The sequence below is a fragment of the Macrotis lagotis genome, chromosome 1 (assembly GCF_037893015.1).
Source record: "Macrotis lagotis isolate mMagLag1 chromosome 1, bilby.v1.9.chrom.fasta, whole genome shotgun sequence".
In the NCBI taxonomy this organism is placed as follows: domain Eukaryota; kingdom Metazoa; phylum Chordata; class Mammalia; order Peramelemorphia; family Peramelidae; genus Macrotis; species Macrotis lagotis.
The window spans coordinates 399,271,105-399,295,139 of NC_133658.1; the positions used below are offsets into that span (position 1 = coordinate 399,271,105).

The window sequence follows — 24,035 nt, forward strand, 5'->3', positions numbered from 1 at the left end:
TGGGAGACCATGGGAAGTCACCTCACCTGCTTTCTTTGAGGTAAGAGGGGTGTCAGTTATATATTTGAAATGCTGCATATGATGTCAGACTTTACAAAGTGTAGATTAGTTTTGTTGAACTACAGTCTAATTACAAGTAAATGAATGGTTTGCTCCCTGGATTCGCTGCTCATTAATTTGACTGACCTTATTAAAATGACTATTCATTTAGTTCACACTCACTTTTATGACATAATCCTACCAAAGGAAAACTACCTCAAGAGGACTGGAGAAAAATTACACTGCATTCTCCTAAGTATCTTTTACACATTTTTCTTTTTCATACAGATCTGTATAAATTGATTTGAGGCAACTGGGAAAAGAAATCAAATTTATTTTCTGTATAACACATATTTACTGAAAAATGATGAGGTATTTTTATGCTTTATTCCTTTCAATATGCTTCCATATTGTATTATCTACTGTGATCTACTTGAAATTGACAGGGCAAAGAATTATTATTCCCATTTCATAGATAAGAGAACTGGGGATTAGAGAGATTAAGTGACTTTTCCAAAAGTTTTAGAACTAATTAGTCTAATTTACTTTCCATTAGAATCAAACTCCTTTAAGAAATTGCCGATTCTTGATGTCTCCCCCTTCTCCTCTTGCTCCTCAGCTCTTGAAATTGGTTTCCATTCTCATCACTCAAATGAAATTATTCACTTCAAAGCGACCAGTCATCTTTCAACTGCCAAAGCTGAAGGTTTTTTTCTGAATTTTTATCTTTTTTGACCTATGGGCCATTTGGGATACTTTGACTCTCTCCTCCTGGCTCTTTTTCCCCTGTTTTTGGTTTGTGACATTCCTCATCCCATATCAGTACCTTTGTTCTGACTATTCCCCATCTCAAATCTACTACTCCTTGTCTCTCCCCTTAATATAGCTGCATCATTATCTTTAAATAAAGTCTTTCTTTATTCCTGCAGTTGCTGGTGTTCTCCCTCTCAAAATGTCCTTGCATCTTAATATTGAAACTTTGAACACACGTGCTTAATTTATTACCTCTATATTTCATGCTGCTTATGTTTTTGCATGAACTTTTCTCCCTCACTCATTAGAATTTAAATGTGACATGTGCAGGAACTATTTCATTCTTTGTTCTTGTATCCCTAATGACTTGCACATAATAAGATGCTTAATAGATATTGGTTGAACCTTGGTTGATTTAGAAAGAGCTACGAAGTTTACTACATTCCTAACAGTCATCCCAGAAATAGTATGCTATGTTCCAAGGCAGCCTTTCTATTATTGGGTAGCAATGACCTTAAGAAGGTCTTACTGTAAGCCACAATAGCTTTCTCTTCTTGATACTATCTCTGCTCTTAAGCTAAGCAAAAATGGTCACGCCCTAGTCCACATAAAAGTCCTTCAAATATTCCATGAAATAAAAAGAATACTGAATCTGAAATTAAAGGGCCCAGATCCAAGTCCTAATTCTTCTACCCTTTAGGTCATTCAACCTGAGTTTCAGTTTACTCAACCATAAAATGGGTGGAATAATTTATCCACTACCTCTCTCAAAACAATGTATCAAGGAAGGACCTTGAAGCATACCCTGAAACAATACCACATTGAAAGTCACTTACTCTGCCTACTTGCAAGTTTTCTACATATCAAATAGACTAAAGTAGAAAGTCAACTTTTTACTTAATTGATGGTGAATTCAGGTAACATATCAAAGCATTTATTTCATTGGAGAACAAACAGAGAGATTCTGGAAATTTTGTGATTTAGTCTTCATTCACATTTGAACTCAGATCTTCCCTTACCCTGGACAGTTAAATGTCAGAATGGATATAGTGTCTGACCTAGAGTCAGAAAGACTCATCTGCTTGGGTTCAAATTTGATCTGAAACACTTAGTAATTGTGAAACCCTGGACATTTAACCCTGGTTGCCTCAGTTTCCTCATCTGTAAATGAACTGGAGAAGGAAATGACAAACCACTCCAGTATCTTGGCCAAAAAAGTCCCAAATGGGGTCATGAAAAAAATCAGACATGACTAAACACTTGTTGAGTCTAGGTCCAGTGTTCTATCCATTGTTCTACTTAGCTGAATCAGTGTCAAAAACTAGTTTCCTGAAGAAAGTAAAGAAAGAATTTATTAAGCAGCAAATATGTTCTAGACTATGTATTAAAGATAGATCCTTTCAGATCTATTACCAAATTTGATCTCCATACTCCTGGGATTATTATTCATATATTTCAGTTAAGGAAACTGAGGCTGATAGAGGTTAGTGATTTTCCCAAAATCACACAAATAGTAAGTATCTGAGACGAAATTTGAACCCAGATATTCAAGATACCAAGTCCCACATTATCCATTGAACCACATAACTCCCTTCTAGAGGAGCAGTATGATGCAATGAATAGACTACAGACTTGGAATAAGAAAGCCCAGGTTTTAAATCTTCCCACCATATTTACTAGCTATATGATTAGAGTGACTCACTTGACCTCCCTGGGGTTCATTAGTCAAAAAACAAAATATTTTAATGACATTAGTATAGCTGAGAATAAGAACCCAATGAAAAAATTACTCACAAATCGATTCAACATTCTCTGTAATACATTCATGAAAAGTAGATTAAACAGTTCTGTCTATATGTCTAACTAATCTATCTATCCATTTCTAATTTATCTAATTCAAGATCCCACTAGTCTTTTATTCATTTATTATGGCCTTCAAAACTGGTTTTACCAGGGAATGAATATAATCTTGCCCAGAACAGAATGATTTTATCCTCAAGTATCTCCTTCATTACACAATTTTTTATGTTGCTTCATTATCATTAAACAATAGAACCATTCCTGGATACCAATTAAAATGATTTTTACTATCATGAATGATGATGATGATGATGATGATGATGATGATGATGATGACATCGATGATATTATCCTATGCATTTGAGTAATTTCCAGGGCAATCACAGACTCTGTTGGTTTCCTTACAGTGAACTCCTTGGCCTAATTTTTAAGGTATAGTGTAGAAAGGATAGACCAAATAATTATAATATTAGCATCAGCTGACAGCTCTTTAACATTTTAGTTTTGAACAGTGCTCTTCATACAACCTTGTAAAAACAGGCAATGCAAGAATTATCCCCATTTTAGAGATGAAGAAATAAAGATTCAAGAAAGGTGGAGTAATTTTGCCACAGTTTAGATGACTTATTTTTTTTTAGTTTTTTTTTTGCAAGGCAAACGGGGTTAAGTGGCTTGCCCAAGGCCACACAGCTAGGTAATTATTAAGTGTCTGAGACTAGATTTGAACCCAGGTACTCCTGACTCCAGGGCCAGTGCTTTATCCATTGAGCCACCTAGCTGCCTCTACATGACTTCTAAGAGGTAGAACTGAGACTCCAATCTGGGTCTTCTGATTTTATAGATCATTGCTTCCCCCTTGCAAAGCATAGTTTCTTATGACCTTAGTATTCACAAAGAGTATCAAGAATTCCAATTTTTTTTTCTTCTATTCATGCTGGTAGCTCTTATAAGCTATAAAACTCACTTCAAAACTAGTCCAATGTTAGAAATCTTTTGTGTCCCTACATCTTCCTTCATTAAATTAAGAAACATTTATGTAGTCCTGTCTTACCTCCCCCTCTTAAAATTCCTTTATTCCTTCAAAACTCTCTCACATAACACCTTCTATATCATCTTCCTGACTGCCACCCCCAACTTCTAGTGTCTTTCCTTCCAAATAATTTTGCCTTTATTGATTTTTGATTTTACTTATTTATGTCAATGTTGTGTTCCCTAATAGAATGTAAATTCCTTAAGGGGAGGGAATGCCCCAATTTTGTTCTTTTGTCCCTCTAATTAGAAGAGTGACTGTGAATTGGTTGATTCCCTGTAAATCAATGTTATATGATAGAAGAGATACAAAATTTAGATATCAATATCCTGCTCCTCGAGAACTTATTTTAGAAGGATAGAACACAAACAGAAAATTGGAATATACATCATCACATGATAAGTACATTTTCAAAGTATTTTCTTTTATTGGAGGAGGATGGGGAGGGATCAGGGAGGAGGCAGCATTTGAGAAGAACTTTTTTTAAAGGATAGGTAGGAATTCAATAGGCACAGAAAGGAAGGAAGGACATTCATATCATAAGAAACAGCAGGAGGAAAGTATAAAGGCAGAAAATATTCAAGGGACAAAGAATTATCCGATTTGACTAGAACACCTTTCGTGTTCCCCTATGTGCAACCTGGGATCCAAGACTCATTACCATCCAAAGAGGCTACCGAGGCTACCAGTCCCTTCTTATCCTCCCTCACTACCAATATGACCATTAAGATACTAAATTCAAGTCCAACCAGACTTAATCACCCAGATGACCTTCTCAAACTTCTAATCACTCAAATCTCTAGGTTTCCAGTTTGGAGAGAGAATATGCTTCTGTTTCTGTTTTATCTGTCCTATACTAACTCTATCCTCTTTCATCATAGAATCCAAGATGGTGGGACCCTAGAACTGCTAGTATTTCTTCTCTCCTAAGACTGAGAGTTACTTTCTTCTCCCTTAATCAGTATTTCAGAGTGCCAGTCTACCAAGACATAAAAAGACTCCTCCCCCTCACACTTCTTTTTTTTGTAAGGCAATCTGAGAAAAGTGACTTGCCCAGATCACACAGTTAGCAAGTATCAAATGTCTGAGATGGAATTTGAACTCAAGTTCTCCTAACTCCACTGTGCCACCTAGCTGCCCCATGATTTTCCCCCTTTATCATGGTGATTAATTTTCATTTCTCTTATTAGTGATTTGCCACAATCTTTCATATCATTATTAATCATTTGTACTTCCTTTAAGAATTAGTTATTCAGGGGTGGCTAGGTGGCACAGTGGATAGAGCACCAGCCCTGGAGTCAGGAGTACCTGAGTTAAAATCTGACCTCAGACACTTAATAATTATCTAGCTGTAGAGCCTTGGGCAAGCCACTTAACCCCATTTGCCTTGCAAAAACCTTAAAAAAAAGAATTACTTATTCATATCTTTTAATCATTCATAGGTTGAAAGATAGCTCTTGGTCCTATATATATGCATTAATTTCCCATGTTTTTTAAATAAATTCCTTCTTATGCATGGTAATTTTGTTACTGAAAAAGTTTTTCAATTTCTTGCTATTGAAATGATCTATTTTATACCATATTTGGTTAAGAACTCTATAAGGAGATTAGCATTTTTCTTTTTTATTCATTTCATCTACTCTAGCCCCTTTACCAAAGATTTGTCCCAAAACAATGAAAAAAACAATCACTCTTAAAAAAAATAGGACACTTGATAGCATCACTAAAGGAGAAGGAACAGGCTTATGCTGTCCTTTGTCTCTTCAATTCTGGTCCTATACTTTCTTCCCATAAATGCCTTCCCATGCCTGTTCCACAACAAAAATACATCATCTGTTTATTGTACCTTCCCTTTCTTGTCTCTGTTCATTCAAAGATGGCCCTGTTCTCCCCTCAGTCCTGTTCTTTTCAACAAGAGTTTTAGCAGTGACTTGGACAAAAGGCATAGATATCTTATTTAAATTTACAGATGACATAAGATTAGAAGGGCCATAAGATAACAGCAACAACAACAACAACAACAACAACAACAATAATAATAATAATTAGTACTTAAGTAGACAATAAGATTTGCAAAACTCTTTACAAATATTATTTGTAACAACCTAGGTGATAGGTACTTATTATCCCCATTTGACAGATGGGGAAACTGAAGCATACAGTGGTTAAGTGACTTGCCCAGAGTCACATATAAGTGTTTGAGGCTATATTTAAACTCAGGTAAGAGTGTGTCAGTATTCTAAGTCCAACACTCAATCCACATACATAGCTGTCTTATGATATCTAATACCTACTCTGGTTGACAGAATCAAAATTCAAAAAGATCTCAACAGATCAAAACAATGAGCCTAATCTAATACGGTAAAATTTAACAAGGATAAACATAAAGTATAGCATGTGACCAAAATCAACTTTACAACTATTTAATTAAGAGATGTGGACAGACAATTCATCTGGAAAAAGTTCTTGGGGTCTTAGTGACTATAAATTTAATATGAATAAAAAGCATGAAGGAATTGCCAAACAAGTTAATGCATCCTTAAACCACCTGAATTGAAGTCTCATATTCAGAGATGTAAGAAAGAGGCTAATAGAGTTGTGTTCTGTCTTCCTTTTAAAATCACATCTCAGGTACCAGGCTCATGGACTTCCTTGCTATCCAGAAAAGGTGATCAGAGTGGCAAAAAAACCTGGAAACTGTGAAATCTGTGTGGGAATCTCTTAAAGAAAATGAGAAGACAGAAATAGGATGTAAGGGAGCCATTATAAATGTCTACACTTAGCTGGATGGTCATCAGATATAAGAGGAATTACTAGATGTGTTCTGCTTGGCCCCAGGTAGCAGTACTAAGACAACTGGGGGAGGTGGCAGTCTCAATATAAGGAAAAACCTGATAACATTAATAGAACTATCCAAAAGTGGAATAGGCTGCCTTAGGGAATAATGATGATGATGATGATAACTCATGTTTAATGGTATTTTAAGATTTATAAAGTATCTTACATTAACTCATTTGCTATCCTCACAACACTGTGAGATAGGTGCTGCTACTTATATCCATTTTACATTTGAAGAAACTGAGGTTGAGTTGAGGAATTTCCCTAAATGCATACACCTAGTAAATATACAAGGCAGGACTCAGACTCAGGATATCTAACACTCTATTCATACTGCTAAGTTTTTCTTCATCTTTGGAAAAAAATTCCAGTTGCAACTGGATACTGTCAAGGATACCATAGAAAGAATTCCTGCTTGAGTCAGAGCTGGGCTAGTTGAATTCTTAAGGGTCTTCCTGGTTCCAAGATTTCAAGATCCTAAGAGTCCAGGGTTCTAGACTTCCGCTAATCTAAACCTTTCATCCCTGACTTACAGACTCTGGCTAAACTAACTGATTGCTAACGTCTATTTATGTTTCCCTCCAGGATGCAAAAGCCCTTTATAGACTATGGAGATACTGTGATGTATGGACTGGAAGCCAGTCCCTTCCTCTGGCTTCAGACTCAATCTCTATGGGCAAGGTAAATCTCTGCCTCTTCATCTCTGGGTGTGTAACATACATTAAGATCCCTCTGAGAGACCTATTAGACATCTTGAATTTAGGAAGGAGAAAAGTAAGAACATTTTTGGTATCTACTGCGTAGAAAATGAGATACTGATCTGGATTCTTTGTCCTGGGAAGACTTCCAGTTTTCTAGGAGGATATTGTCCTTTTCTAATCATAACATCAAGGGCATACTTGTTTTCCCATATATGAACTAAGCAATGAAAGTATCAAAGAAGGCTTTTTATATAACAAATAACTATTATTATTACTATTATTAGCCCTAATATTAATGATTGTTCTACTAGCAGTTATTCATTATACCAAAATCCTACTTTGAGGCTTTGACAATAACAATTATAAATTAAAATGTCAATTTATTAATATTAATTAGTGATTCTAGGCAACATGGAATTCTCATTTGTTTTCAGAAATCTGGATGTAAAATAATCTGAATGACCTTAGACTTGCCTCTTATGGGTCTCAGTTTCCTCCTCTCTAAAATGAAAGTATTGGACTAAATGATTCTTTAAGTCCTTTCCTTCTCTAAATTTTGTGATCTTGTAGTAATAAAAATTAACAAATGAACAACAAATTTAGAAAGTATCTACATAACACCTTGTACAATATTAACAAAAAACAAGACCATTACTCCAAAGAAACTATAGAAAGATGAACACTTATTTGTGAAAAAGGAGATAGAAAAAATGATAGGAACAGAAATTGAGATAAACATAAAAAAGTAAAAAAACAATACTGGAAATAAATAGATGCACCTTCAACAAACAACAATAAAATGGTAAAAAGTAAAAACACTATTTTTGTTGTTGTTCTGTTGTTCATGTCCAACTCCTTGTGACCCCATTCAGATTGTTTGGGGTTTTTTGGGGGGGGGGGTCAAAGATTCAGGAGTAGAGTGGTTTGACATTTGCTTTTCCAGCTCATTTTACAAATTAGGAAACTGAGGCAAACAGGGTTAAGCAATTTGTTTAACAGGGTCACACAGCTGGTCAGTGTCTGAAGTCAGATTTATTTTTTGCCAGGCAAAGTGGCTTTCCCAAGGCCACATAGCTAGGTAATTATTAAGTGTCTGAGGCCAGATTTGAACTCAAGTACTCCTGACTCCACGGCTGGTGCTCTATCCACTGTGACACCTAGCTGCCCCTGAAGTCAGATTTGAAAACAGGAAGATGAGACTGCCTGACTCCAAGCACTCTCCACTGAGCCACATCCAGACCAGTCCAACTATTGATTTGTTGAATTTAATTGAAAGTCATTTACCCCTACCGGGAGCCTTTGAAATGATTAAGATCCAAAAGAAGAATTGCCCAACCTTCATAGGCAGTATCCACAGTAAATCAACAAAATGTAGCAAATGGCTGAGTCATTCAGATTTGCTTCCCAGGAGGTTTAAGGTAGTGTTTCAGGAAGAGGTCTTGTCTACCAGCAATTATAGAAAAAATTATCTTGAAGGAACTTGGACTTATCATTGAAGGCATATTATGCTTCAGCATATTATGCACAGAAGAAACTAGAAGAAACTATGTCACAGATCATTGCAGGCTGCAAAAATTTTGCACCTACTTAATGTCCTAGAAAAAATAATTAGGTGACCAGAATTATATAACAGAAGCTTGCTGCTTCTTATAGACTAAAAGAGAACAAATCCTCGTATAATAAATACCATCTCCAAAATATACTAGAGAATTGAACTAATAAACTGTAGTGGATAGTAAGCATTATGATAAGTGAAATCATTGTCCAAGGTTGTTCAGACATTGTTATCACTGATCAATAAAAATATAAGGCTATTGTCTATAGTATATACTCCTAATTCAAAAAAACTTCAAAAATATAGAGGTTTACCAGAAGAAATCAAAACTATCTTGAAATAGGCTGAAGTTCAAGTCATCCTTGTTTTCTTATCCACTATTCAGGTTATCCTGAGAGTGCTTTTGGTGAGCCTACAGATGATAAAACTTAGTACTAGGACCTTTAGTTCTTAAAAAAAAAGGGAAAAAGTCATTCTATGCACTTGTGCAATTGTCCACAAATCATTAAATGTAAAATAATAATAGCAGGATAATGGTTTTTCCTATCTCAATTTCTACCTGAATTCCATCAAAAGAACTGAATATCATCATCATCATCATCATCATCAAATAATGGTAATAATAAAGAATTTTGCCCTTTCAAGTTTATAAAAGCATGTTCCTCACAGTAACCCTGGGAGATAGTTAATTAAGGTATTAAATAAGTATTCTTGCAATTTTATAGATGGGGAAACTGAAATTCAGAGAGCTATATTAGTTTGCCCAAAGTCATACAACTTGTACGTGTTAGAACGTTGCTTTGAGTTTAGGCACTTAATCTCCAACTGAAATACATTCCCTGACTTTGCTACAATGCAAACCCACTTCTTCTGACTGAAAACTCAAAGATTTTGCCACTGTCCAGAATTTGAACCCAGGTCTTTCTTCTCTATCAAATGGATCCCCCCCACCCCCTGCCAGATTAGGAGTATTTCTTTTCTTCTAGAGTTTTTTCCGGTTTAGGATTTCAGAAGTTGACAGAAGTCAACAAACTAGCATTCAATTTAAAGGGAATCAAAGTGATGATATTATGGTCCCATGACCTCTGTGGATTGCTTGAGGGGTTCTGTGTCCTAGACTGGCTAGGCTGTCCTTGGATAAGCATTCCACACAGGCAGATAGGTCTTCTCCATTCTCTTCTAGTCACTTCATCTCATCAGCAGCCCCATGACAGGCCCTGACACTGAACACACTATGAGAGTATGTGTCAAAGTTGACCACTGCACCAGGGTAGGCATCATGAAAAAACAAAGTATTAAGAGCAAATTCCATTTGATTTGTAAACTTTAAAATGCTACATAAATGTGGCAGCAAGGGTTTTGGATAAAAAGTTGAAATATGCCCTACCAATCAAAATTCCAAAAAATTACTTTAATGAGTTAGAAAAAATTGTAAGTAAATTCACATAGAGAAATAAAAAGTCAAGAATTTCCAGGAATTTAATGAAAAAGTATAAAAGAAGGGGGCTTATCCCTACCTGATCTAAAATTATATTATAAAGCATCAGTCATCAAAACTGTTTGGTATTACCTAAGAAATAGAGTGGTGGACCAGTGGACTAGGTGCAAAAGCAGAAGACGATTATAGTAATCTGCTATCTGATAAACCCAAAGAGTCCAGCTATTGGGATAAAAACTCTTTCTTTGATAAAAACTGCTGGGAAAATTGGAAGTTAGTATGGAAGAAACTTAGATTAGACCAACACCTAACACCCTTTACCAAGATAAGAACCAAATGGTTACAGGATTTAGACATAAAAAACAGAATTATAAGCAAATTAGAAGAACAAGGACTAGTTTACCTGCCAGATCTATGGAAAGGGGAGCAGTTTATGACTAAGGAAGAAATAGAGAACATCACCAAAAACAAACTAGATGATTTCGATTACATTAAATTAAAAAGCTTTTGCACAGATAAAATCACTGTAACCAAGATCAAAAGAAATGTAGTAAATTGGGGAAACAATCTTTACAACTAATGATTCTGACAAAGGATTCATTTCTAAAATATACAGAGAACTTCATATTTTTAAAAGAAAAATCCATTCCCCAATTAACAAATGGTCAAAGAATATACAAAGGCAATTTACAGATGAGGAGATCAAAGCAATCCATAACCATATGAAAAATTGCTCTAAATCATTAATTATTAGAAAAATGCAAATCAAAGCTTCTCTGAGGTACCACCTCACACCTCTCAGACTGGCCAATATGACCAGAAAGGATAATGATCATTGTTGGAAGGGTTGTGGGAAATCTGGGACACTATTACACTGTTGGTGGAGCTGTGAACTCATCCAACCTTTCAGGAGAGAAATTTGGAACTCTGCCCAAAGGGCAACAAAAATGAGCATACCCTTTGATCCAGCAATACCACTACTGGGTCTATACCCTGAAGAGATGATGAAAAAGGGTAAAAACATCACTTGTACAAAAATATTCATAGCAACCCTGTTTGTTGTGGCAAAGAATTGGAAATCAAGTAAATGTCCTTCAACTGGGGAATGGCTTAGCAAACTGTGGTATATATATGTCGTGGAACACTATTGTTCTATTAGAAGCAAGGAGGGATGGGAATTCAGGGAAGCCTGGAAGGATTTGCATGAACTGATGCTGAGCAAGATGAACAGAACCAGAAAAACATTGTACACCCTAACAGCAACATGGGGATGATGTTCAACCTTGATGGACTTGTTTGTTCCATCAGTGCAACAACCAGGGACAATTTTGGACTGTCTGCAATGGAGAATAGTATCTGTATCCAAATAAAGAACCATGGAGTTTGAACAAATTTCAAGGACTATTCCCTTTAATTTAGAAAAAAACAGATATCTTATTGTCTGATCTTGTTATTTCTTATACTTTTTGTTTCTTCCTTAAGGAAGTGATTTCTCTCTCATCACACTCAATTTGAATCAATGTACAACACTGAAACAAAATAAAGACTGACAGATTGCTTTCCATGGCGGGGAGGAAGTAAGATTGGGAGAAAAATTGTAAAACTCAAAACTCAAAACTCAAATAAAATCTTTAAAATTAAAAAAAAGTTGAAATATGAGTCATCAGACTTGTACTCAAGTCTTATAACTTGACCAAGGACAAATTACACAAACTTCTTAGTTTGGAGGACAGTTCTCTAAGGCTGGAATCAAGTGTAGGGGAAGAAAAGATTTGGAAAAAAGAGAACATAGGATTGGATACTGTCTATACCATTTACCACCTATGTAGATCATATATACAAAGCTCAATTTCAAAGAGAAAACCGAAGCACAGAGAGTGACTTGTTCAAAGTCACATTATGTGTTAATAACTCATATTTCTGCCAAATAGGATTTCTTAATTTTTTTATGTCATGAACTCCTTTGGCAATCTGATATAGTCTATGGACTACTTTTCAGAACAATGTTCTCAAATTCCATAATTAAAGTATTTCTCTCTGTAAACTAGGATTACAAAGAAAACTGGTTAAATTGTAATACAATTATAAAAATATTTAATGACATAATCATGAACCCCAGGTTAAGAACTCCTGAAGGTGTAGAACTTTATAGATTACTATTTGTATTCTATAACACAATCTTGTGAGGGGCAGAGATTGTTCTAGTCTCATTTTATAAGTGAAAAACCAAGACCAAGAAAGAGAAATTCATTTGTAAATTAGTTTTTGTCTCTTAGATCATTTCTAACTTGATTATAACAATTTGCTTCAAATGGAAATGAGAAGGGATGTGAAGATGTGAGGATAAACAGAGGAACCTTAGGTGGGGATCATAAACACATGGAAAAAGGAATTATGCAAATAAGGAGCTAAACTGATAAAGTTTTTTAAATTCCCTCTTCAAAACATGAGAAAAAGTGACTGTTCTTTATCTGTTCCTTCCCTCCCCAGGCTCCTCGTGAGAGCTTTGCTAATCATTACTCAGATGGGTTTCTGCAGTGTGTATTTTTTGTTTCTGGCTGAAAACTTTAAGCAGGTAAAGCTGTGATAGAGGAGAAAAGGAAGGGGTGGGATACAAAGGGACCTTCTCTTTTGCATGTCATCTTTCAAATGGAGCAAAGGTGAAGAAAAGTAGAGTTTGAGAAAGTATCAGAGAGGTGACTTGCCTAGAATGTAAAGCACAGATGAAGGCAACATGGATGAGTTTTTATAAATATTAGTCTTTCCAATACAAGAAGACTCTAAGGCCAATAGAGATTTATTGTTTGCCAAGTCAACTTGCATGTATTATAGTGAAGGCTCAAGCCTTGAGAGCACAGTTAAATACAAGTAGAGAATGCTCAAAAACGGCTCCAGCTCTAATGAAAGAAAGGGCACAAAATTGAGTATTTACATACCTTTCACCTCTCATCCTGTTGCCAATTGCCATTTTAAAGCTAGAACAGAGATTATACCCAAGGGATATCTAAACATCCCCCTACCTCTAGGTGAGATTTATGGAAACTTCCACAGATCTATCTGCCTTCTAAGACAATCCCTGGAGGAAATTCCATACTTTTCTTTTTAGTACTATCTTTTCTAGCCTAAAAGCCAGGATTTCTATTTCTCATCTACCATAAATCATTTTATTGTCACTTATGCACATTCTCCCATAAAAAACATTTTCTCCTACTGTTCTTTTTCCCTGCTTTAGATGGCAGAAACCATTTCCATCAGTAATAAATGCCAGCAAAATGAGACGAGAACAAGAGAGATGCTGCCTTCTCTTAATTTGAACCTCTACATGCTCACCTTCCTACCTTTTGTGATCCTTCTGGTGTTTTTGCATAACCACTTAATGCTGTCCATCTTCTCCATTGTGGGCAATATTACCATCCTGGGGAGTGTGGTTTTGATCTTCAGCTATATAATGCAGGTACTTTCCCAAGGCTACAAGTGGGTTCCCTTGGGTGAGAACATGTCATACAGATTAGAAGTCATGAATGAATATTATCCTTTATATGGGGTTCATGATTATGTCATTAAATATTTTTATAATTGTATTACAAATTAACCAGTTTTCTTTGCAATATTATCCTTTATGTAGCTATCTGGGATTAGAAAGGCAAAAGAATATGAGGGGAAGAAAATGTAAATGATGTAAAAACAAAAAACACTAGTAAGAATTTTTTGAAAGAACCATGATGGAGATATATAGCAATTTTTCATGAACAATTTGGGGAAATTAGAGAATAAGAGAATGTTAGAGTAAGAAGTCACCTTAGATTTAAATGCTAGTCTCCTAAAACAGAAGGTTCTCACATTTTTGTATGTCCCAGACCTCTCTATGGTAGTCTGATGAAGCCTGTGGATCCCTTCTCAGAAAAATCTTTTCAAGTGCTTCAAGTAAAATAAATTAGATTAAAAGGCAAGTAATTAAATTAAAATGCTATTATCAAAATATTTTGCAAAAAAGTTCAGTTTTCATCCAGATCAAGAGCCCCTATCATAGAAGTTTGGGGGTTATAAAGTAAAGGGCTAGGACTATATATTCCCTAAGGTCCTTTCTGGCTCTTAAAGTCCTATGTTTAGATCCTTAACAAGATATAGATCCATAACTAGAAATTGAAAAGATTTCCAAAGTCCTCTCACTTTGCCATCATAGAAACAAGCATAAAAAAGTTAAGCAATATTGCATCATATTTGATAATCTCATAATTCATCTATCTGCCTCAAATCTTTTTCCATTTTAATCCATCATCCAAACAATTGCCAAAGTGATTTTCCCAAAGTGCTTGTTTGATCTTGTCATTGCTCTCTCCTCAACAAATTCTCACTACTACTTGTAAGATCAAACATAAAAACTTCTATTTCTTAATTAAAACCCTAAAGATGACTCCATCCAACCTTGCCCTTCATGTATATTACAATTCAGTTAAACTGACCCTTTTATTATTTCTCATACATAGTTATCTATTTTCCCAACTCCAAACCTTTGCACTAGTTGATCAAGCTTAGAATGAACATTTCTCTCATTTCTACCCCTTAGAATTCCTCCCTCCCTTTAAGGTTCAATTCAAGTGCACTTTTTACATGAAGTCTTCCCCAATATTCCTAGCTACTGGTAACTTCCCAACCCCCAATATATTATAATTATAGCTATGTCTGTCTATCTATCTGTCTATCTCTCTATTTTTGTTTATCTGCTTGTCTTTCTGTTTATATGTCTGCCTATTTCTTATTCTGTATCTATCTCTCTATCATCTATTCATCTATCTGTCTGTCTGTCTGTCTCTATTTGACTCTGTATCTAGCTATCTATATGATTATCTATTTACCTAGCTGTCTAGGTGTCTGGCTCTTTATATATATATATGACATTCCAATTAGATTGTAAGTCCCTCAAAGACAGTTTCCAGTTCCGAGCAAATAGTAGGCACTTAATATATGATCTTGATCAATGAGTGACTAGTTCAATTGAACACTTAAATAATATTAAGTTGAAGTTTGGGATGTCTTTTCTGTTACAAAAAAAAGTAAGACAAAACAAACGAGCTTCTATTCTGATATAATAGGGTACCTTGTCATCACTGTTCCTTTTTTGCAGAACATACCAAATCCTAAGAACCTCCCCTGGTCAGCAAATTGGCAGACGTACATTCTATTCTTTGGCACAGCCATATTTTCACTTGAAGGCATTGGCGTGGTAAGGTTTGAACTGAATATTCAATGCATAGTTTTAGCCTCTACTTGAAGAATTCAAGTTTCAAAGGCCTAGCTAGGTCTATTACAGAAATGCTATATACATATATATATATATATGTAAAAGTATTTGTAAAACATAAAAATATGTAAATACATATAAATTATAAATATTGTATTTTGTATAATATAAATTTATGGACAGTATAAATGTACAATTATGTAGATATATGGCTACATATTATATCATATCTATCTTTGTAATGCTTATCTATGCATATTCTTATATATTGAACAAAGAAATGGAAACAAAGTAGGTACTCATTACTTAGAGAATGGCTGAGCAACTTGTGGTGTATAGATATAATGGAATCTTATTGATAAGTATCAGTGATAAATAAAAAGAATTCCAAGAGACTTGGGAAGTAACATGTGAATGAACTAATGCACAGTGAAATAAACAAAGGTGTAACAAAACAGGGAGAGGCAAATGGTAGTTGAGAGTGTTAAACCTGAAATCAAAAAGATCTAATTGCAAGTCCTCCTACCTTAGATATTAAGCTGCTGTAAGAACTAGAGAAAATTATTTAATGTCTTTGAAGCTCAATTTCCTTATTTATAAAATGAGAATCCTAATAACACTTACCTGAAATCAGGAAGACCTGAATTCAAATCTCAGAAACTTATTGGCTGTGTACCTTGGGCAAGTTATTTAATACTGTCTGCTTCAGTTTCTTCTTATGTAAAATGAGTGTATGAATACCTAATCTCCCATAGTTGTTATGAGGATCAGATGAGATAATAAAGTGCTTAGCATAGTGTGTCACACAGAATAAACACTATATATCTATCTATATCTATATCTATATCTATATCTATATCTATATCTATATCTATATCTATATCTATATCTATATCTATATCTATATCTATATCTATATCTATATCTATATCTATATCTATGTCTATGTCTATGTCTATGTCTATATCTATCTCTATCTCTATCTTTCTCTCTCTATCTCTATCTATATCTCTATCTAATCTATATCTATATCATCTATATCATCTATATCTATATCTAAATATATATATTAGCTGTTATTACTACCATACTAGGTTATAAATGAGATAATATATATAAAGCACTTTGAAAACCTTCAAGTTCTATATAAATATGGATTATTAATATGTAGAAGGGCCACAACACTATAAATTAAAGTGATTTCAATGACCAGTCCTGATCCTAAAGAACAGATAATGAGGGACAGAGCCAAGATGGTGGAGTAAAAGCAGCATGGGAACTTCTTCCCTCCAAAACTCCAAAAGCTGTCAAATTATGACTCTAGCCAAAATTTAGAGGGGTAGAACCCACAAAAAGACTGAATGATACATTTTCCCAGTGCAAGATAATTTGGAGATTCCATGGGAAGGGTGTGTTTCACCAGGACCAGGACTTGGAAAAAGCCCCAGTTGCAGCACAGCCTGGGAACAGCTTGAAGGGGGCAGTGAGAGAATTCTGCTACACCAGAATGAGTGTAGAGTGAGGAACACCAGCTGCAGAACCTGCAGTGAGAATTGGAAGGAACCAGCCTGCACCTCCAAAGCACAGCCCACAGATGGTAAGGGGATCAGGGGAGACTGCAGAAATTTCTCTACTTTCCCTGGGGGCAGTATTCTGCTGTTTGCCCATGCTCAAATCCAGGTTGCAGTTTGGGCTTCCATACTAAGATAGCCAAGCAGGGCACCTCCTTACAGCTCCAGGGTAGAGGGGAGTGCTGAGGTCATCTACATATCAAAGCACAGGCAAGAGAGCATAAGACCTTGGAGGAATAAAGATCCCAGTGGGGTGTCCCAAAAAAACCCCCAAAGCCTTGGAAGTGCAGTAAATTAGTCTTGGGCTGAGGAAATGAGTAAACAGCAGAAAAAGAATTATCTGACCATAGAGAATTACTTTAGTCCCATGGAAGATCAAAACACATAGTCAGATGATGCCAGTATCGAAGCTTCCATATCCAAAACCTCCAAGAGAAATAGAAAATGGAGTCAGACTATGGGTGAGCTCAAACAAGATTTTGAAAAGCAATGAAGGGAGGTAGAGGAAAAATTGGGAGGAGAAATGAGAGCAATGCAGAAAAATCATGAAAACAAAATCAACAGCTTGGTGAAAGAAATACAAAAAAATACTGCAGAAAATAATATGTTGAAAACCAGTTTAGGCCAAAAGCAAAACAAAAGGCAAATGAGGAGAAGAGTGACTTAAAAAGTAGAATTGGCCATTTGGAAAAGGAGATTAAAAAGCTCTCTGAAGAAAATAACTCTTTTGAATTCAGAATGGAACTAAAAGAAACTGATGACTTTGCAAGAAATCAGGAAGAAATAAAACTCTTTCCAAAAAGCCAAAAATTAGAAGAAAATGTAAAATATGTCATTGGAAAAATAACTGAACTCGAAAACAGATCCAGAAGAAATAATTTAAAAATTTTTGGGCTACCTGAAAGTCGTGACCAGGAAAAGAGCCTAGACTTCATTTTTCAAGAAATAATAATACAACAAAATTGCCCTGAGATCCTAGAATCAGAGGGTAAAATAGAAATTGAGGGAATTCACCAGTCATCTCCTGAAAGAAATACCAAAAGAAAAACTTCCAGGAATATTATAGTCCAATTTCAAAACACCCAAGTCAAAGAGAAAATTCTAAAAGCTGCCATAAACAAGCAATTCAACTACTGGGGTTCCATAATTAGGATTACATAGAATTTGGCAGCATCTGCATTAAGGACTCATAGGGATTGGAATATGATATTCTGGAAGGTAAAAGATCTTGGTTTACGACTGAGAATCAACTACCCAACAAACCTGAACATCCTTTTTCAGGGGAAAATATGGCCTTTCAGTGAAACAGGGGACTTTCAAACTTTTCCTCTTTAAATAACCAGAACTGAACAGAAAGTTTGATCTCTAAGTACAAGACTCTGGTGAACCACAGAGGGGGTGGATGAGAAGGACTAACTATGAGGAACTTAATGATATTGAACTGTTAGTATTCCTTCATGGGAAGAAGATAATGATAACTCATATGAACTTTCTCATTTATAAGAGCTGTTAGAAGGAGCACATATAGACAGGGCACAAGAAGGAGTGGAATATAATGGTATAATATAGTAAAAAGATGGAGTCAATGGGTAATAAAGGAAAGTACTGGGAGGAAGGGAAAGGAGATGAAGAAGAAGCTAAGAAATTTCACATGAGGGGCAAGAAAAAGCTTTTTCAATGGAGTGGAACTGGGGAAGGCAAGGGGGAACGAGTGAGCCTTCATTCTCATCAGAAATGGCTCAGAGAGGAAATAACATACACACTTAATAGGGTATAGAAATCTATCTTACCCTAGAGAAAAATAAGAAGAAAGGGATGGTATAAGGGGGAATGGGGGGAGGGAAGGCAGGAATAGGTGACAGAAGAGAGGAAAGATTGTAGGAGAGGGTACTCAGATACAACACACTTTTGGACAGAGCCAGGATGAAAGGAGAGAGAGGATAGAATAAATGAGAGTAGGGGGAAATACAGCTAGTAATAGCAACTGTTGGAAAAAATATTGAAGCAACTTCTCTGGTAGACTTATAATAAAGAAAACAACTCACCCCAGAGACAGAGCCATTGGAATCTGAACATATACTGAAGTACATATTTTTCTCTTTCTCACTATTCTTGAGGTTTCTCACCTTCTTTGGCGGGGAGGGGGTTTATGTTTACTTATAACAAAATTATTGTAATAATATAAAATAAATAAATCTAGGTCCTTCAAAAAAAAGAACAGATAATAAAGAACAGCAGCAAAGGCCTAAGATTTGGAAGACAAGCATAAATCAGATATTACCACATTGGATCTATTGTTTTTTAATTGATGAATTTTTTTTTATTAACAGGAAGAGTTTGATTTCTTTTTTTTTTTAGGTTTTTTTTTTTGCAAGGCTAATGGGGTTAAGTGGCTTGCCCAAGGACACACAGCTAGGTAATTATTAAGTGTCTGAGGCTGGATTTGAACCCAGGTACCCCTGGCTCCAAGGCCGGTGTTTTATCCACTATACCACCCAGCTGCCCCAAGAGTTTGATTTCAATGGGAGATGGGAGGGCAGTATATCCAGAAATGACTGATATTTTTTAAAAAGCACCCCCTAAATCTTATTTTTTGAATTAAAAAAAATATACTTGTCAGAAATTACCTACCCCCATTGATGTGGTAGAGAAAGCAATGGACTAAGAATCAAAAGAATTAGTTACTAATCTCAACTCTACTGATTTTGAGCTTCCAAACTGGACTACATACCATCTCCTAAACATATTATATTATTTTTCACTCAATAATAAACCAAGGGGATCCTGTATGCATATTTCCTGGTTTTCTGACTAGAACTATGAACTAACATAGTGACAAAGTATGTATGACAAAGTAGCTACTTTATGGAGGTCTGTGATAAAAAGGATTATATACAGTTTCCAAAGCACCAAGGCAGTTTGTGAAACTGGTGGGTAGTGAAATGTGGTTGATAGATTGTTAAAATTATTATATATAATTATATATGATTATATATAATAAAATACTTATGATTATACACACATAATGCAAAGTGAGTGCTTATTGATCAAACTATGGTATAGAGATGTAATAGAATGTTGTTGTGAAGTAACAGTTGATGTATATGAGGAATTTTAAGAGACATAGGAATAAAGGAACTAACATAACTGTGATGTGAGAGTGAAATACAGAAATGATTTCTCATCTTAGAGGACTAGTGCATTGGTATGATGTCAGACCCACTCAAGATGATAGTGGTTTTGATAGTACCCCTGAACTATGATTAAGACCAATTAAAAAATGCTCTCCAGATTTCTCTGGCATCTCTAGGTAGATGCAGAATACTAGGTAAACATATTCAGGAGAAAGGACAATGCTTATGTTGTCCTTTGTTTTTTCTGATCAATAGAGCCTTTCAACATCCCTAGAGAGATATCCAAGCAGAGGATCCATGTAAAGTGATCATTATATATCTGAGTTCTTGGAAATTCTGACTTTTTTACTAGAGAAAGAAGGGAGGACTATGTCTGTTGTAGTGAAACTATTTTAGTAAAAAAAAAAATTATATTAATGAAACAAAAATTATAACTACTCTAAATAGTGCATGGTACATTTCTAGATAGTTGCCATTATTCTCAGGAGATATGGTTATTCTAGAAGGCATTTGATGCATTGTATATGTTAAAAAATTGGAAACTCCATCTAAGTATTGAAAAAAACAAGTTAAGGGGAATGAGCATAAGGTGTGTTGAGTACTTCCACCTTAACTTTTAAACTTTAACCCAAGAGGAAGATGGAAAAGTTTCCAACTCCTTCTAATAGCTAGAAAAGGCACTCTGGAAGGTACAATAACAATGTGATTATATGTCAATTGCATGATTCAAGAAAGCTGAGAGTTGAAGAACTAACTTCAAAATCTGCCTCATGCTTTATAGCTGAGTGATGCTTCATATTTAAAATGAGACAAGTTTGCTTCATTTTTAAAATGAAGAAGTTAGAGTTAATGGCCATTAAGGTCCCTTCAAACTCTAAATCTTCTTGTTTAAGTGCTTGGAATATATGGGGTCTTCCTAAGAATTGATGAAAGGGACAGTTTCAGAGAATCCTCGGAAGCCTTATATGAACTAGTGCAAGTATAGTGTTCAGAACCAGAGCAGTGTACACAGTAACAATAATGTAAAGATTAAAAAGACTTAAAAGAAATAATAATGTAAAGAAAAACAACTTTGAAAGATGTAAAAATTTTGATCCATGTAATACTAACCCATAATTCCAGAATTAGTGATGAAGCATTGCTATCCACCTCCTGATAGAGAAGTGATAAACTCAAAAAAAAAAAAGAATGAAACTTTTTTACAAGTGACCTATGTTGGGAATTTGTTTTGCTTGATTTTGCTTGATTTTTGCAAGGGTTTTGTTTTTGTTTTTGATTAGGTCAGTAGGAGGGGAAAGGAGGGGCTTATAATTTTTTTAAAGAAAAGTTCAGAAAGAGGCTAGCAAGACTCACAGACAAGCAGATGTCTTTGAAAGTTATATATTAAGACTTGAAAAGAAAGGCAAGCTAAACATAACAGATTCACAATTGTGCTAAGTTTCTTTCTTATGATCATTTTATTTGATGCTTCTTCAGATTTTTTTTAAAGGAATGGTGGGAAGTGCCTTAGATGATGAATTCTGATTGTGGCAACTACAACAGGGTAGAAGACAGAAGCAGCTTCTAAGTTATGAACAACTAGAAAACTCACTGGAATAGAAAGACCATTCTAAAGAGAAAGTTGCTGGAAGATATAATAGTTAGTTATAATGATCTATGTGTTAACAGCCCAGATATTGGAGACAAGAGAGCACAAATCCACCAGACATCCAAACCATGAAGGCTGCAGTCTAGGATGTTGCTGGAACTCCTAACTTCTAGAATTGGAGATCAAGCTCAGGTGCCAAGGAGATCAATTCCAGAACTCTGACCAAGGGAACCTACCTAGAAGGTTTGGCTAGCCCCTTTTAAAAAGGAAAAAATAAGGGTGGCTAGGTGCGCAGTGGATAAAGCACTAGCCCTGGAGTCAGGAGTACTTGGGTTCAAATCCGGTCTCAGATAGTTAATAATTACCTGTGTGACCTTGGGCAAGCCACTTAACTCCATTTGCCCTGCAAAAACCTAACAAACAACAAAAAAAAGGAAAAAATAATCAATGTGGGCAGAATGGACATCTGAGTTTTAAGTTCACTCAAGAAGGAAACCAAATGTTGATGTTTGGAAAAAAAATATGTTCATGCTTTTAAGTTTAAACTTAATTATAATAAATTTATCCATAATTTCATTAAATCTAGACAATGATTTTTTTAAGAAATGAATCCAGTTCAATTTGTAGTATTCACCTTTCCAAGATATAAATGCTCACACTCAAAATTTAGTAATAAATTCTCAAAAACTGGTTAGAGCAAGTTCCATTACATTACTGGAATTAGCCCAGCCTTCATTTCTCTCCCAGTACTATTCCTGATTTTCTAGACTTCAAAACCATACATCTACTACTGACTTTTTCTAGCTTGCCTCATTTCCTGGGACCACCTGCCCCTAGAACATTCTACTATCCTCCATGGTCTGCTCACCCTGGAATAATCTCTCCACCAAGCCCTCCCCATTTCTCTACTGGTGATTTCTTCCTGGAGTCTCTGTTTTATGGCTTACTTTTATTTCCCTCCCAGTCCTGTTCTTGGCATTCTGGACTTTCAAGCTACATCCCTGAGTGTGTTCCTTCATCTAATCTTTGCTTTTCCCTTTACCCCACACACCTTCCAGCTCTTATTATCTTCCTACGTGGCAAACAAAGCTTATTGAGTGCTGGGACTACCTGTCTCTTTGCTTTTCAATTGCAATTCCCAGTTCTTAACACAATGACAGCTCAAAATAAGCATTTAAATGCTTATTTCCTTCCTCTAGGTAATAGAAATGTGAAAAAGATAGAAGAATTGGGGGTAGAAACTAGCTTAGCCAATGTTTCTCCCTAGGACTTAATCCTCCATGAGCTAAAATAATTGGGAAGATGGAGGAAATTATTTTTTTTTGCAAAAAAAAAAGGAACTCAAATGTCTAATAGGGCAATTATCCAATAAATTGAAGTATTTTATTTTAATAGAATATTACAAAATATCTTAAAAGATGTGAGGAATATAAGTGCAATCTAAGAATCAGCAACCCAAATTTTGGATTTATATGAGTTAGGTTAATTATTGGTCCCCCAAGTTATATCTTTCTGGTTTGTTTTGCTCCCAGTGTTTTCCTTGGAAAATATCAAAATAAATCACCAAGGGGCGGCTAGGTGGTGCAGTGGATAAAGCACTGGCCCTGGAGTCAGGAGTACCTGGGTTCAAACATGGTCTCAGACACTTATTGATTACCTAGCTGTGTGGCCTTAGGCAAGCCACTTAACCCCGTTTGCCTTACCAAAAAAAAAAAAAACTAAAAAACCCCAAAATAAATCTCCAAATGTATTTCATTTATCATATCTAATTAGATATGATAAATTAGAATTCTACACAGATTTGGGTAAATCACTTTCCAAGTTCTGTGCAACAACGCACAGAAAAATAGTTAAAAACTTTGCAAATAGCCAATAGTTGATTGATAATACTCCTAGAGTGAGTCCCACTTTCCCCTCCCCAGGGCTTTCTATATAATTCCCTAAATTCAAAGTATGAATAATAGAGAACAGAGCTTAAAGTCAGGAACACTCATCTTCCTGAGTTCAACTCTAGCCTCAGACACTTATTATCTTAGAAGAGTCACTTACTCTGTTTGTCTCAGTTTCCTCATCTGTGAAATGAGCTGGAGAAGGAAATGGAAAACCACTCCAGCATCTTTGCCGAGAAAACTCCAAATGGGATCACAGTGAGTTGCATACAACTGAAACAACTGAACAACAAATAACAAAATCCAAGTGCAACCCTGAGATATGGATGCCCCTCAGAAGGAAAATGTACTTGTCACTAGAGAAGAAACACCCTTCCTATTGGACCTGCCCAGTCCAAATAACTCAGGGTAATAGCAAAGGACAAAGGTCAAGTCTTTTGCTACTGGGCATTGTGGT

The 24,035-nt window shown here is 35.4% G+C and overlaps 1 protein-coding gene across 2 annotated transcripts in view; it reads left to right on the forward strand.

The window, feature by feature from the left end:
• LOC141518388 (proton-coupled amino acid transporter 3-like) overlaps positions 1–24,035 on the forward strand; it is a 73,708-nt gene that overhangs the window by 25,775 nt on the left and 23,898 nt on the right. For both annotated transcript variants that reach the window (XM_074230375.1, XM_074230381.1), the window contains exons 5-8: positions 7,046–7,141; positions 12,645–12,729; positions 13,387–13,608; positions 15,280–15,378. In XM_074230375.1, coding sequence (XP_074086476.1) covers positions 7,046–7,141; positions 12,645–12,729; positions 13,387–13,608; positions 15,280–15,378 — 502 coding nt within the window. The remainder of the gene's footprint in view (positions 1–7,045; positions 7,142–12,644; positions 12,730–13,386; positions 13,609–15,279; positions 15,379–24,035) is intronic.